Here is a 16,455-nt window from a genome sequence, read left to right on the forward strand (position 1 = left end):
ATATATATACAGTATACATACATGTGAGTGTATGAATGAATATATACTGCTATAAATAAAAAATACAGTATGTCTACTGTAATGTATGATACTGTAAATGTGTATGTATATATATATATATATATATATACTGTATATATGTATATATATGTATATATATGTATATATATATATATATATATATATATATATATGATTTCAATGCATTTGCATTTATAAATATTACGAATATGTAAGAGTGCATGTGCAGACAGATATTTCCCGCGCTGCTGATATCAACCTCTACTACACATGGAAGGAAGATCCGCGTGTTACTTCTTTTAGCATTATTGATTATTAAGATGCTTTTGTCTCTCTGGAAAGAGCAAGACTCCAGAGCTTGCGCATTTCACTCAGGTAAACTCTCTCGCCAATTATTATCTCATTGTCATTTTGTCTCAGTGACGATACTGCTAGTATTGCTTGTGTATTAGCTTAAGCTGCTAGATTCTACTCATTCCGTTTAGTGTTGCTTTCTTTAAATTTGATAGATTAATATCCATTTTTTACTGGTAGTGCTGCAGTGGTTGCATGGGTGCTGTTTTACGAAATTACTATATTGCTAATGCAACAGGTAACCTGTTCAAATGATCTTTTTTAGTACATAAAAGATTTCATCGCAATCGGTGATGCAGTACAACTGCAACTTGCGTTTTGATGATACCATCATCATGCCATTGTAATGATAAAAAAAATACATATATTCTTAGTTTATATAAATTAGTTTTGGTATTTCTATTGCTATTGTGTATTTCAAATTATGACATGATTTTGTGATAGGTTCCACGTTAGATCCTTGGATTTTTTTTTCGTAAAGCGGTATTTTAATTGTACTTGGCAAATCCTTGAATTACGGTTTCACAGAATGAAGAATACAAATGAAATTGGTACCTTTTCTTAATAATTTTTGTAAGTTTGTTTTATTTGGTTATACCTCCATATCATTTGAAAAAAATCATTCCAGTGCTAGTAGACATGTCTCAATTTATAGATAGTTAAAGCGTTTGACGTTACAGTTCAAAGTCTGAAACCAGTACAATCAGTATTAAATACTGATTGTTATATTTCCATAGTTAAATTTTTTTATAAGGACTTGTTGGATCTGCTTCTCTACGTGCGCGCGCGCACACACACACACACACACACACACACACACACACACACACACACACACACACTAACACTCACACATACACTAACACTCACACACACATATATACTAGCTTGCTGGTGTAGTGGTACCAAGCTCGTCTGCTAACTCAGCGATCTGGGTTAGATCTCAGTCCAGTACTAAAAATAATCGCAAAACTATAAGCTACATCCCTGTTTTGTTGGACAAAAATATCTCTTGTGTGTATGTGTATGATACAGATTCACTCCTAAATCGGACCATATACTAGTATGAACTCTGAGCTCTCATTCGGGAGGGTATAGCTGTCGATCACGAGTCCAGTACATGATCCAATATAATGGTGGTGAATCACACACACACAAATGCACACATACGCACACGCACGCACGATCTCCCCCTCCCCCTATCTGTATGTGTGTGTGTGTGTGCGTGCGTTTGTTTTAGTTATTCCTAATGAATGGGATGATTTCGGTGTGAGTGCCCATAAGGGAACCAGAACCAGAGACGGTTCCTCAGGTAGCATGGGTCTAGTGTTTTGGGTTCATACGTGTGGAAGAAAGATGAGGAGGGCATATATAGCCTGACTTGTGAGTGATGTCGATGTGTCTTTTCTGTCGTCTGCTTCATGTTTCCGGTACGCGTCGTGGCGTAACGGTCTTTCGTCGAGTGATTTGAAATGCATGTCGAACGTGCTTGCTCAGTGCTGAATGGTTTTGATAGACGAAGGCTACAGCACGTCCTTTAACGACATGGAATTAGTTCCTTTAACGGGAAATATATTTATGAAATAAGTCGATGTGTTGAAGAGGCGAAGATGTCATTCAGGTCGTCTAGAAATATTGTCTTCGCCATCCATTATATCCATTTCCCCTGGGGAAAGTGACCGTCAGGTTGAGGGTGGAAAATATTGTATTCAACCATAATCATCCAGACCTGTGGATATGATAACATGGTAATGGCATAAGCGAGATGAAGCTTTGAATGCTCACAGGCCAAGTGAGAAAGAGCGAAATGGTCGCTGCCTCTTTTTTAACTTTTGTATGATGTTGCAAAACCACTCATTTCTTTTACCTATGCGGCTACGCTTACTAAGTGCCTTTGAATGACCTCCCTTCACTGAAGAATATTTAGCCATAGTTCCAGCAAAGGTAATTCCAGTTGCTGTGACCGCCACCGGTTTGATTGAGCCGGTGTTGGTAAATCTTCATATTTTGTTCCTTTCTCTTTTATGATGGCTGTCCGAAGCTGATAGCTGGTCCGACGGAAACCACACATTTAATTTTTTCGCAACGTTAGGTGGCACACGAACTTAACCCTGTCTGTCATTGGCTGGTTCTTCTATGTAACTGAATATTTAGGGATTGTTGAAAATGTCTAAAGCAGAGGATTCCAGGTGTGCCTGCAGCCAGGCGATTTCATCCAGCCATGGAAAACCTCTCATAGTGAAAGAATTAATGAATGTGACAAGACACGTGTCGCCATGGTTCATGCTATTCAATGAGGATAAAGCCAGAACTCCACACAGATGTTCGCGTGGAAAGTTTCCTGTGGGTTTTGATGAGACGTTGTATACGCTTAAGATCTAAACTTTAGATTTACAGGTCACTGTTGACACAACTGCCAGATACTAGTTTTTGAATATTTTTTAGTATTATCCCTAAAATGTGGGTGGTTTGTTCATACAAGATAAACATATTCTTATTTGTTATAAGATGTTGTACCAGTAGGTAGTACAATGTCTTGCGAATTCCTAAGGTTCCCTTTGTCGATTATGGCTATGAGTACATTGGGAAACGAGTATTTGTTTGTCCTTCCAATGTTTCTTTTCAACCCAGGGCATTTGTAATTGGCTTAGTAAAGTCGTAGTCAGTTATGTTCATTGTGAATAACATCTTTGTGCTGTAGGGTGCATAACTGTTCGGTACAATGCAAAGCTGACGAGGTTCCTTGAGAGCTGATAAAGCTGTCACCTTAAAGTGTAAGGTAGAAAATGGCTGCTGTTAGTGCAAAAGTTCTGTCAGACACTAAGCCCAGTACCATCAGGTTATAGTTAAAATTGCTCCTCGTGTGTGTGTGTGTGTGTGTGTGTGTGTGTGTGTGTGTGTGTGTGTGTGTGCGGCCCGTCTTGGGGTTGAGAAATAGGGAAGTGTCCTGAATCTGACGGAGTTTCCATACTTCCCAGTAGATGTCGCTGGAACAAGAACTTACTGATGTTGAAGACCACGGTGAGGACCGCAAGGGTCAGAAAACTATCTATTATTCTCGCAAGACTTCTTCACTCTTTGTCTTGTTTGGACATCATGTGATTGGAGCCGTAGTCTTTTGCCAATCTGGAAGTTATGTATTTTCTCATATGTCAGGATATTCATTACTACTATGATCTTGCCAGGTACGTTGTATTCGGAGGAAAAATAAGTCAGCTATTTTCTGATAGTCGTCTGCCCCCGTACATAGAGTGTGCATAATACATAATCGTACACACATACATACATAGTCAATATACGTACATACACACTTATATAATACATGTATACACGGACTTTGACTGCTAACTCATGGTCCCGAGATCGGTCCCCGCCTAAAGCTTGAAAATGATCACAACAGTAAAAGCAGTCATCCTTTCCCTTGGACAAAGAGGGAAAGAGTATTTTGTGAAAGGTCAGACCATTACCCATAGATCGAGCCATATGAGCTATGGGGCTCTTCGTCGGGAGAGTAATAGCCGTCGATCACGAGTCCAGTACATAATTCAAGACAATGGTTAATCACATGGATGCATATATATATATATATATATATGCATCCATATATATATATGATTATACATACCTTCATGCATTTATACACCTTTACTTAAGTTGATTCACACATACTCTCCGAAAATGCATACAGACATACATTTCTGTGTTGTTTTGCACATGTGGATTTCTTTTATAATTATTGTTATTATTGTTGTTATATATTTATCATTATGATCATCATGATTATTATGATGATAATAATGATTATAATATATATATTATATATATTTATATAATGCACACACACACACACACATATATATATATATATATATAAATATACATATATCTGTGTGTGTGCGTATGTCTGTATATATGTGTATATATATATATATATATATATATATATATATACATGTATATATATACATATGTATTGTGTGTGTAGTATATGTATAATATATATGTGTATATATATATATATATATATATATATTGTTTATATATGTATGTATACATGCATAGAGTTTATTTGTTCTTGAGGGGCTTGTCTCACCTACCCTCTCCACAGAGGGCAGCGACGCCCACAGCGGAGTCGGGGGGAAGGGGAGTCGATTTACTTCCGTGTTATTGAACTCGCAGACACCAATTGCCAATTTTGATTTGTGTGTGTACCTGTGTGTGTGTATCATCATTATGGTCTTGAATCACGTGCTGGACTCGTGATCGACAGCTATTATATTTCTGATGGAGCTCCGTGTCTCATATAGTCCGATTTATGGGTCATGGTGTGACCTTATACACACCTACACACACACACACACACACACACACACACACACACACACACACACACGCTTCGACATATTCATACACACACGCACGCACACACACGTGCGTGGATGATTTGTTGCCCAATGGAAAGGGATGTCGACTTGCAATGTTATGATGTTTAGCCAAGCCCTGGGCGAAGATTGAACTCGTGACTATTGAGTTAGCAATCGAAGGCGGTGCCACACACCAGCAAGCCGTGTTCGTGTGTGCGTGTTTGTGCATGTGTGTGTGTGTGCATGCGCGTGATTGTGTGTCATTACAAATAATTACTTGCATAACTAATGGAAGCAGCACTCATAATTCTTCATCCTGATTTCATCGCAATGGCGCTGTTGCAGATGTACTCTATCCTTTGCAAGGTTTACATTTGACTTTAGAATGACCATTTTTGCTCTCACGTTTTTCCTTCTAATTTGTTTTTTCTTTACAATTTTCCTTTCGCGTTACACCTTCGGAGGGGTTGGTGTCCTGGGAATTCAACCGCCAGCCCTGGTTCAAAGCGTCTCTCTCTCGCTCTCTCTCTCTCTCTCTACTGGCAATGTAACTTATCATACGTCTCCTCTTCCCCCTTTGTAGGTTCTTCCTGGCGAGCAGAGGCCGGCTATAGGAACGACAGAGGCACTAAACAAGGTGAATGAACTCTTATGTAACATATGTTCACCACGAGTAGTCTGCTGTTGATTTTGAGTTGCTCCTTAACCCCTGGTGACGACTTGACAGATTATATTCACTAAATAATATGTCGGTTTACCATCTTCGTTCGTCAGTGATTTACAGGCCATGTCATTCATTCTGTTTCTTTTTTTTTTTTTCTCCACAGGTGATTGATATCTTTTTGGTGTTAATTAGAATATAATCTGAAGTTGTATCCAAATGTTGTGGGGATAAGAGTTATTGTATTATTGAGTTTGGCTGTCTGTGTATTGCATTTGGCTGGAGTGCTGATTTGTAGAGTTTCATTGTACTAACAAGATTGTTTTGCTTTTAAGCGCAGCTTCTTCAAGATATATATTTTTTTCTTATTTAATTGTTTTTTCATTATGTAGTAACTTGGAGACATTCTCAAGCTTTGATTTTGTGCTGGTGTGCTTATTTCGCAGTATTGTAGTTTTATGTAGATAAATCTGATCAAAGTAATTGTTATCTCCAGTAGTATATTTGCTATATGTATATACACTTGTAGATAGAAATGTATGTTTTGGTTAAAAAAAAACATAGAACATCCATAAATGTAGTTATTTATAAGACCGTCTTATAAGGTGGCTGAACACAACTGTAGTATGAATTTTAAAGCTTATTATTTAAGATATAACTGTTGACGCTGAAAATTTTGTGATTTTTTTTTTTTTGGGGGGGGGCTTCTTTGCCAAGCTAGAGGTGATGCATGGGCTTGAAAATTAAGTTTATTTTGCAGATTGCGCTTTGCACAGAACATATTATCCATGTAGTAATAGTACTAGTAGTAGTAATTTGATTTCTTATTTTTTTATATATAGTTTCGGAAGCACAGTGTGGCTTGTAATTCACGGATGGTTTTACTTTTAGAAACAGTGAAAAATGTCGATGTTGTTGACGTTTCTGTCTAAATATTTTTATCGTAAGATTAGATATTTGATGAGGTATGATACTTGTGATTATCGTGTCATAATTGAGAAAAAATATAAGAATGAAAATCTATAATTCGTCAAGAAGACTTTGGAAAGAGTCTTTCATAGTACAGTATGTCATGAACGAATCGGATTAACGTTCCTCTACTGCATTTCCATGTACATAAAGTCCGTTAATCAGAGAACGGTTAACTTTGAAATTTGAATTGTACGAGCGACGCCTAGCGTCGGGAAAGAGTTTTTTTTTTCTGTGTACAGCGCGGTTGCTGACTAACTCTTATTCGCTTAATTCATGTTTTATAAAGTGGCTTAAATCGTCGTAACGTCTAATCTTACGCCTTCTACAAGTACTGGAGAGAAAGCGCAAGGAAACTGTAGGAGATAGTGTGAAAAGAGGCGAAACAGAAATATTTTTTTCTTGAGGACTTCAACATTGGTGCCTCTACAATTTCGAAATTCGTGATTGCGAAATCTAAAATTACAGAAATTCGTGGCAGATGGACAATCGATGATGAGAGAGGGAGACATTAGAAAAGTCAACGAAGAAGCTTAAATTAGAACAACTAGATTCAAGAAATACTTTTTGGTGGACTTTGATGAGGAACAGGATGTTATTACCCTCCCAGCGTACCCCCCCCTTTCTTAACGTCACAAACTCCCCCCCCCCCTATCAGGAAGCTAGTACAGTGCCCCTCACAGAGGGCTTTGTAGCTTGGAATTTAGTGAACCATGCCCTTGGTTCAATTTCGCCGGTGGCAGGACTCGAACCACCATCCTCTCGACCTTCGCCGCAAGTAACGACGCCCTGACCCGCTCAACCAGCGAGCTCCCTTTTCACTTTGATTTAATTACATAACTGCCTTTCAACACTTGCACGTATTACTGGTCCGAAACAGACTCATAATATGTTATGTCTTTATTTACTAATTCTTTTTTAAATATATTTTGTGTTTTCAGGGGTCCCTCCCAAAAATCCTAAAGATTTGATTATTCAGATCCAAACTTCAAAAACTAGATTTAACTAAACATTTAGATAACATAATCTGTGTATCAGCCATGTATTTGTGTGTAAGTAACCCATATATGCACACATCCATCCATCCGTATGTGCATACGTTTATACATATACATAAACGTATAAATATATAGATATATATGTATATATATATATATATATATATATATATATATATATATAAACCACAATCCACTTTAATTCAAAGCCATCAACATCGAGAACCTCGAGGAGCAATACATGCAGAAATTGAAACGTGGTACACCCAAGGACTCGAACCTCCGCTAGCATGTGACATGTAGTAGTGACTTAACTGATGGCGCAATCGGTTATGTCACTATCACTTGTCACGTGCTAGCGGAGATTACCACGTTTCAATTTCTGCATGTATGCTTTCTCGAGGTTCTCGATGTTGATAGATTAGAATTAAAGTAAATTGTTGCTGATAAATGTAAATCTGTTCACTGGGACCCATTCAGTGTTGCACACACACACACACACACACACACACACACACACACACACACACACACACACACATATATATATATATATATATATATATATAATGCACATAAATATATACGTACGTACATACATATACACATACGCACACACGCATACGTACACGGACACATACATATATACATGCATACACATATACATCATGCCTACAGACATGCAGAGATGCATGGATACGCACATACATACTTGGATACGTGCCTACAGGTATACATAGATACTTGCATAGATACGCACATACATACTTGGATACATGCATACACTCAAACATGCATATATATATATATATATATATATATATATATATATATATATATATATACATACACGCAGATATATATATATATATATATATATATATATATATACAGTATACATACATTATGTACATGCATACATAAAGAAATACGCGCATGCGAGTGAATATATACAGTACATACACACATACATGTATACGCACATACAGGTATATATATATATATATATCTATATATATATATATATATATATATATATGTGTGTGTGTGTGTGTGTGTGTGTGTGTGCGCGCGCGCGCGTGTGTGTGCATGAACGTGTGTGCGTGCGCGTGTATTCATACATGGGAAATATTGCTATTCTATCAAATACATTTTTTTTATTTCTTTTGAATTTTAGCAATACACTATTAAGTGAAAAAACACCCTTTCCATAAGTGAAGACTGCATACCGCATCTCTGTTCTTTTGAAATAATACTTGAATGTCGTTATCAGAATCGGACACGTGTGCGGTCGACAATCACAGAGTCAGGATGCGATTGTCTAGTACTCTAGCTGGTCTCGGTGTGTTAGAAGTCGTGTGATAACAGTTGAATGAAAGCATATATCTCATAATTCATCATCTTGTGCAGTAATTTCGTATACTACAGTAGAGAAAAAGTCACAAGTGATCAATCTTTTCAAAGGAAAATTCAAAGAAATATAAATTCTTGTCAGTTTGAGGAGCCTGTTGTGTGTGCAAACTGTAAACACTGGTTGAAGCCTCAGATTTGTTCGAATTAGTAGAAGTAACATACCTTGTTTCACGTTTGCAAGTGTTTTATCATGTATATGAAAACCAGTTTTGATGGTTATTTTATTGGATGAAAAATGGCTTTAACGAAAACTAAACGAATGATAGTTGTCGTTCCTTTGTAACGACATTCTGTGCTGAGTAGTTCATAGACGTGTTCGTCGTCCTCATAAAGAATCATGGTAATGTATTGATCTTATCATTATTATTAGCTTCATACATTTGATTGCTCTATCTTTCCTCATGTTAATGATTAATCCTTTCCGTATAGAACGTCATTTTGTCCATTGGTTAATTTCAACGGAGGAATTTTGTAGTTCGTTTTCTGTAAGTTTCCGTTACCGGATGACATTTCCTCCGAGATTCTGGCAACCAACTTGATCGTAAGAATACGTACATCACGACTACAGAACTCATTAGTATGGGATCCAAAGATATGCTTTCTGTTTTTAAAAAAATGCGGTTTGAAATAACGATAGATATATATTTTTAGTAGTTGATTTTGAAACTGACGTGGTAAGATGAAAATATCCTTTTGCATCATTGCTCATGTATACCAATTTCGTCACCAATAAACGCGTCTGTCCTGAGAGACACAATCGATCAAAGGAGGGATAGTAAAAGTGATTAAATTCTTTCTATTTATGGAAACCAGTCCCCCGATATTTGCATACTGTTTCGTGAATCTGGTCTGTAAGGATATTACAAAAGTCCCGTAAAAGAATGACTGAATTAATAGTTCAAAGTGTAAGTTTGTGATAGCCACATAAAACCATTCAAAAGGTCGAAGGTTTGTTTGATTTTTTTTTTTTAATGCAAGGACAATGTTAGACATCAGTTGAAGGGCACCTTCGTATGAAAGAGGTCGTCAATCGAAACCCCGCCTTGCATCCTATTCTTCTTCCTTCCTCCCTCCTTCCTCCCTCCTTCCTTCCCCTCCCCTCCCCTCCCCTCCCTTACCCTCCCCCTCTCCTCCTCCCCCTTCTTTCCCTCCATTCTTCCGATTAAAATCGCTAGGCGGCAGTCAGAATAAGAGAACAAGACTTTATTTGAAGTGTAAAGGGACAGGCGTAGGATTTCCGCTGCGCACTGGGATTAGCATCCATGAGGTGAATAGAATTGCATGGCGACAAACAGAACAAAAGCGAATAACAGTCAGAGAGTTAATGTCGTCTGACAGATTTTTTATATTTTATTACCGTTTTATTTCTTTATTAATTATTATTATTATTATTATGCTGAATTAAATCGCCTTCCGACAGGCAGAACAAAAGCGAATAGCAGTCAGAGGGTTGATGTCTCAGATTTTTTTGATTTTTTTATTATTATTTTGGTTATTATCATTATTATTATTATTATTTGCACTGGTATGGGATTATTTAGCAGACCCTTTTCGCATGTCGATGGATCGCGTTAAAAAAAATATATATTGACGTATCCGGTCGCTGATAACCTTTCGCTCAACGTTGGATAAACTATTCCTTTCGTACACTTTAACGGAACACCTACTCGGCATCCAAGTGTCATTTGGTACGAAAGGGAATATTCGAGACTGGTATACGATTGGTATACACACGATTGGTATACACGCGATTGGTATACACGCGATGTCGTTTCACGAATCTGCCCAAATTCGCATCATCAGTACTTTCCCCCAGGGTCTGTATCCATAAGTATCACTCTATCCTCATTGCCCCCGTGGCAATGAGACACCCTCACACGTGCCTCGTTTGATTGGATTGATTGATTAGTTGATATCTCAAGGTCGAGAAGGATGCACAGGTGTTTGAATGTATGATCGGGTTGTTCAGTATTTAGCACACTGAGGACGGTCACCAGAGAGCCAGGGTTTTAGTTATAGAGGCGGATTAAGGAGAACAGGGAATTCAGATTCATATCTCGTTAAGGTTATTAGAATGTCTGGATAAAATGGTAAATGCCACGCGGTATAGAAAGGGTTGTTATTATACCGTTTGCTCAGTGTTATCCTACCCACTGTCGTCAGGTACTTCTCGGTCGGTGCGTGTTGTCACTCCACCCACCCATGAGTTTTGCATCGCAGGCGTTACAGAGCGCGTTAACCCCTTTGAACCCAGTGGCGCATAGTATAGCTTATTATTCCAAACGGTGGGTGATTCTTTTCATTTGTGGGTCGGACTTTATTTTTGGTCGATTATGGCCAGAGTCGACATCTCAGCTAGATAAAAATCGTTTGGAATTCCCCAGGATAGAGTCTCTTATATGTACATCGCAACACCGTACCTAAGTACATTGCACAAAGCAGTGGATACAAACAGCACTTTTGTAGAATATACAATAACTACAAAAAAGTTAATATGGGATTTTGTAAGTGCGACAAAAATACATTAAGAGAGAAAGAAATAAAGAAGTAGATTATTTCGTCGTTGTTCTTCCAAGGTTTGTGACCCCAGGCATTTCACATCCGCTTAGTCACAAGACAACAGCTTTTAATAGTTCTGAGTCAGAATTCGGTAGTGCAGCCATAGTGGAACGCCTCGCATTTTCTCTTTTGTAATCTCAAGTTTCGTGAGATTGTATTTTTTTTTTTTCACAATATCAATATCAATACAGATGATTTACTTCTGGTGTCACGGTAATCAGTGCAACAGGCCCGTGTTCACACACACACGCGCGCGCGCACACACACACACACACACACACACACACACACACACACACACTCGATGGCGCGGTTGTAGCGATCACGAGTCCAACACGTGATCCAAGACCATGGTGAATCACACACACACACACACACACACACACACACACACACACACACACACACACACACACACACACACACATGTGGAAAACCCCTAAAGAAGCATAGCCTACGGAAGCACAGCGTGAGGCTTTCATCAGGAAATAACTAGGACACTTGGCCTAATGGAATATTCAAGGAACAGCCAGAATAAGAATATAATTCCTCTCCCACTCCACCTTACCCTCCCCCGACGACGACAAAGGAGATATTTAAGCTAAATTGTTAGAAAAGAAAAGGCGTTCCTTTGGCGTGATAGAACTGGGTACAGAAACAGGTTGGCACTTTACATTGTAATCTAACAGACGTCTTGATTTTAGGATAATTTTCGTAATCACGATGCCACGATGAGTCTGGTTAAAAAAAAAAAAAAAAAAAAAAAAAAAATATATATATATATATATATATATATATATATATATATATATATTAGGTAAATGTCACCTGGTACGGAAGGATTAGTCAAAAATATTTACATACCGTTAACTGAACAAGTGAACATCGCAATAATGTAAGTTATACCACAGACTTGATCCTGTTCACCAAACGGTTTTATTCATCTGTGGGAAACTTAATTACGGTTCGTGAAAGGGATCTTGGAAGAAAAACGAATCTTTCGGGTCAATACGGTGTTCTTGTGGACAATACATCAGACCCATGGCGTAGTAGAACTGCATTAACTTATTTTTATTTGTTACTGCATTCGTCCAGTTTTGTTAACAAAAACTTCGGTCGTGATCAAACTTTTGCATGTATGTATACACACGAACGTACGTATATACGTGTTTACTTACAGATGTGGATTGTATGAATACACACATGCACACGCACCACCATCACCACACACACGAGTATATGTATTATGTGCTGAAGAGATCAGTTTTACAAACCCTCAGCCTGGCAACATTGAAATTTGAAATTTTTTAACAACATTGTGGGTGGAGGAAGAATAAGCGAAGATGGGCTGGAACTCCTTTATTGGTTATACGTTTCGACCGACTCGGTTTTACTGAAGAAGACCGAGTCGGTCGAAACGTATAAGCAATAAAGGAGTTCCAGCCCATCTTCGCTTATTCTTCCTCCACCCACACTCTCATAGGTCTAGACCATTCATCCAATATATATATATATATATATGTATATATTGCCTCAGGATTGGTACTCTTCCTGTGACTGTTATCCAGCGGAATATTTCAAATAGAATACGACGACTTCAGTCTTGGTTTTGAAAAGGATGTTTGAGACGATCTTCTACTACCATCGTCACTTGGTGAATTGGTAGAATATCCCTTGCAATGCAATTAACCATTTTTTCCCCATTGCAGTCCCCTGCCACGAAATCTTTGCGTTGAGGCTCGATTTATAACTCTTCGGAAGTCCTGCTCTTAGTTGCTCTCCTGTTGAAAAGAAAAGGCGACAAAGCTGCTCATGGAAACTTATCGTTATGCCACTAATTCTTCCCTTTGTTATTTTCTTTTTAATTGCGGAAATATTCAGTTTTCGGAAAGGAAAATGTCTTTCGAAAATATACTTCCGTTTTTTTTTTTTTTTTTTTCTCCGAGTGTTGAAGATGCCCTCATTTTAGATTCCCAATTTATAGTCTTTCTAAGACTCCTTTTGCACGATAATCCATGGACAACTGCATGATCGCTGTGCCATGATTTTTACTTTGTTCATTTCTGGTTGTTTGGTTCGACTGAAATAATATAACTAAACATGTAAAACCCGTTTTGATATGATCTTTGTTTTCGCAAAAATCCCCCCTTTCCACCCCCCAAGGCTCGTGACCCTCCTCAATAACCTGACGCGTTGTACAATACAGGTTCTGTTGCGAACAGCACCTCTCCTCTGTAAGAATCGATACCGAAATAAAATCTTAATAAATCTTAATAATCCGTAAAATAATCTTGAATCCGACCCTCTGATGGATAAAATATTTAGCCACAGCATGACCTGCGCATTGGGATGCGGTTCTGTGAACGTTTCTGCGCAGTTATCACATAAAGTTTGTGATGTGACGTTATCTCCAATTTACGTCTTTCGTTTCTGTATCCCCATTTCATTGGAGTTAGTGTCTTGTACTTCGCCCTTTGTCCTCTCAGCAGAAGAATCTGTCAGGGACCCAATCATGACATATTTAGCCTCTGTCTCTCTACTCAAACTTATTACCCACTTTCAGATGAAGTAATCCGTATATTTCGACCACTAACTGTGGTCTTCTCCAGTACTTATCCTCTGAAGAGGATCACGGATAGTGGTTGAAATATAAGGATTACTTTATTTCTGATTTTAATTTTCTCTAAAAGTGGGTTATAAGTTTGAATTTTACTTATGTGCTACTACATCAAATTACTCTCTACTCAAGTTAATAGTAGTCAGTATTTGTCGTATGCATACTTCATCTTTTGTCCCCTTGGCGGAGGAACCCTCCTAACGAGGAATTCCCAATGACCTCGTTTATGACCTTTGCCCACGTTTATGACCCAGGTCACGGGGGCCACAGAAGACCGTGCCCGGGATGGCCAGGTGACCCCGAAGTCGGAGGAACGGCATGTGAGCTTCGAGGAAGACACTGCAGCTCCTAGCGAAGAGGTACCGAAGAAGAAGTTGACGGCGAGAGAGCGCTGGTTCTGGGCCTACGACAAGATCATCGCCAAGATCAATGTGAGTACCCATTGGCCTGTATTAGTGTGAGAGAGCAGACTAGAGTGAAAGATATTGTGGAGGCGGTAAAAGAGAGGAAGTGGAATTGGGCAAGTTAGTGCGAATGACTGGTTAGCGATGGAGCAAGTGTGTTACTTAGTGGACGCCACGAGATAGGAAGCGTGGAAGAGGGAGACCAGACAGAAGGTGGAGAGACGAGATCGAGAAGTTTGCGGGAGTGACGTGGCAGAGGATGGCGCGGTCGTGTGAATCATTGAATGCTATGAAGGAGGCCTTTGTTCAGCAGTGGACTCTGGATGACTGATTTGATTGATTGGATTGAGTGTGACCGGGCAGGTGACTGGGCAAGGGAAGGAAAAAAAAGTATCTTTACTCTCGGGTGTTGAATATTTCGGATTGACACGACTTCCCTGTGTTGGTCATGGAATGTTTTCGTGATCCTCAAGATCGTTGTCGTATAGTTCAACACAGAATTGTAAAGGTATTTTCTTTGAATGTAGACAGATGTGTTCTGAAAGAGAAATGTTTTTTTTTTCTTTGTATTTGAACTTCTGTCTCACTTTGTAAGATGCATATTTCTAAGATGTGATGAAGCCGACTTCTCCCCGATGTCAACAAAAGGTAGGTGAACGAAGTTATGTAATACGTATTTCAGAGGTCGAAACGCTGTGTGAAAAGTGACATTTTTTTTATTTGTTGGGACTGTTGATGTTGGTGTTTTGTTCATAATTTGTGCTGAGAGCGTAGTGTCTGCGGATGACATGACCTCTCTTAAAAAAAGAAGAAAAAAAATATATACATATATGTGTATATATATATATACATATATATATATATGGACAGGACGCCTGTATCAAGACGCTAAGCGCAAACAGATATAGGCGATACAGCACAAAAGAAAGGCAAACTTCCTGTTGCTAAACTGAAGTACAGTTTTAACTTCTCTCTATTTTATTTGTTGGGACTGTTGATGTTGGTGTTTTGCTCATAATTTTTACTGAGAGCGTAGTGTCTACGGATGATCTCTCCTTAATAATAATAAAAAAAAAGAAAAAAAAGAAAGTGTATATATATATATATATATATATATATGGACAGGATGCCTGTATCAAGACGCTAAGCGCAAACAGAGATACAGGCGACACAACACAGAGGAAAGGCAAACTTCCTGTTGCTAAACTGAAGTACAAATTTAACTTCTCTCTCATTTGAAACGCTTCTAGACGCACTACCTCAGCACTTCTAGTGAGAAAGAACTTCAAAATGTGCTTCAATTCAGCAACAAGAAGTCTGGCATTGCTCTGCGCTGCGTTGGCTGTGCCGCCTACGTCTCAGTTTGCGCTTTTTTAAGGTCAATGTTATGTTTATTATGAGCCAAATATCGACCAAAGATGAAGTAACATTTGGCCCGGATATATTGGTAATGCGTCTCACTCTAATGACTTTCTCAGGAATTAGTTACATATTAAGCACAAGAAACACAGAATTGAAGGTCATAGGACTATATTCGTACATCCAGCTTCACTTGTAAGTACTACTTACTATGGCGTCTTCTGCAAAGATACAGCAAGCGTATTTTCATCGTCGAATATTTACGATACGATTCGGCCATGTCGTAAACTTATGACCCAAGGGAATACGACCACCACGTTTCTGAAGAAAACGCGAATTACTGCAATGCTTTCTAGTTGGAGGCAGCTGTACATGGCGCTTGGAATAAGTGCCAGAGAATTCTATTCACGCGGGGTTTGACTTTAGAGAAAGCCTGATTCTTGGCGGCACACTAGGCATTTCTTGCTATATTCGTTGCATTGAGAAATGGCCGTTAGGGCGGAGCACTGGGAGTCCCCCTGTGCTGCCACATATGATTATTTTATAATTCTATTCTATTTTATAATTTCATTTCATATTTTTATAATGTTGCCACATATAATTATATTATAACTTTTTGTTACACACTAATACTGAGGTAAAAATCAGAGCAATGTTTTCTATACAAAGGTTTCGTTTCCTCGAGTCAGACATGGCATGTGAGCAATAGAGAGCGACGTTGCCGCTACATCTATTC

The 16,455-nt window shown here is 38.4% G+C and overlaps 1 protein-coding gene across 1 annotated transcript in view; it reads left to right on the top strand.

Annotated features, from left to right (window-relative positions):
• Positions 1-14,417, top strand: part of LOC143030059 (uncharacterized) — a 782,825-nt gene extending 768,408 nt beyond the window's left edge. The window contains exons 20-21 of the mRNA XM_076193263.1: positions 5,323-5,376; positions 14,211-14,417. Of these exons, the coding sequence (XP_076049378.1) occupies positions 5,323-5,376; positions 14,211-14,417 (261 nt within the window). The remainder of the gene's footprint in view (positions 1-5,322; positions 5,377-14,210) is intronic.
• Positions 14,418-16,455: the final 2,038 nt, after the last annotated feature.

This window comes from Oratosquilla oratoria, chromosome 11 (genome assembly GCF_046742065.1).
Source record: "Oratosquilla oratoria isolate Oo_2021 chromosome 11, ASM4674206v1, whole genome shotgun sequence".
In the NCBI taxonomy this organism is placed as follows: domain Eukaryota; kingdom Metazoa; phylum Arthropoda; class Malacostraca; order Stomatopoda; family Squillidae; genus Oratosquilla; species Oratosquilla oratoria.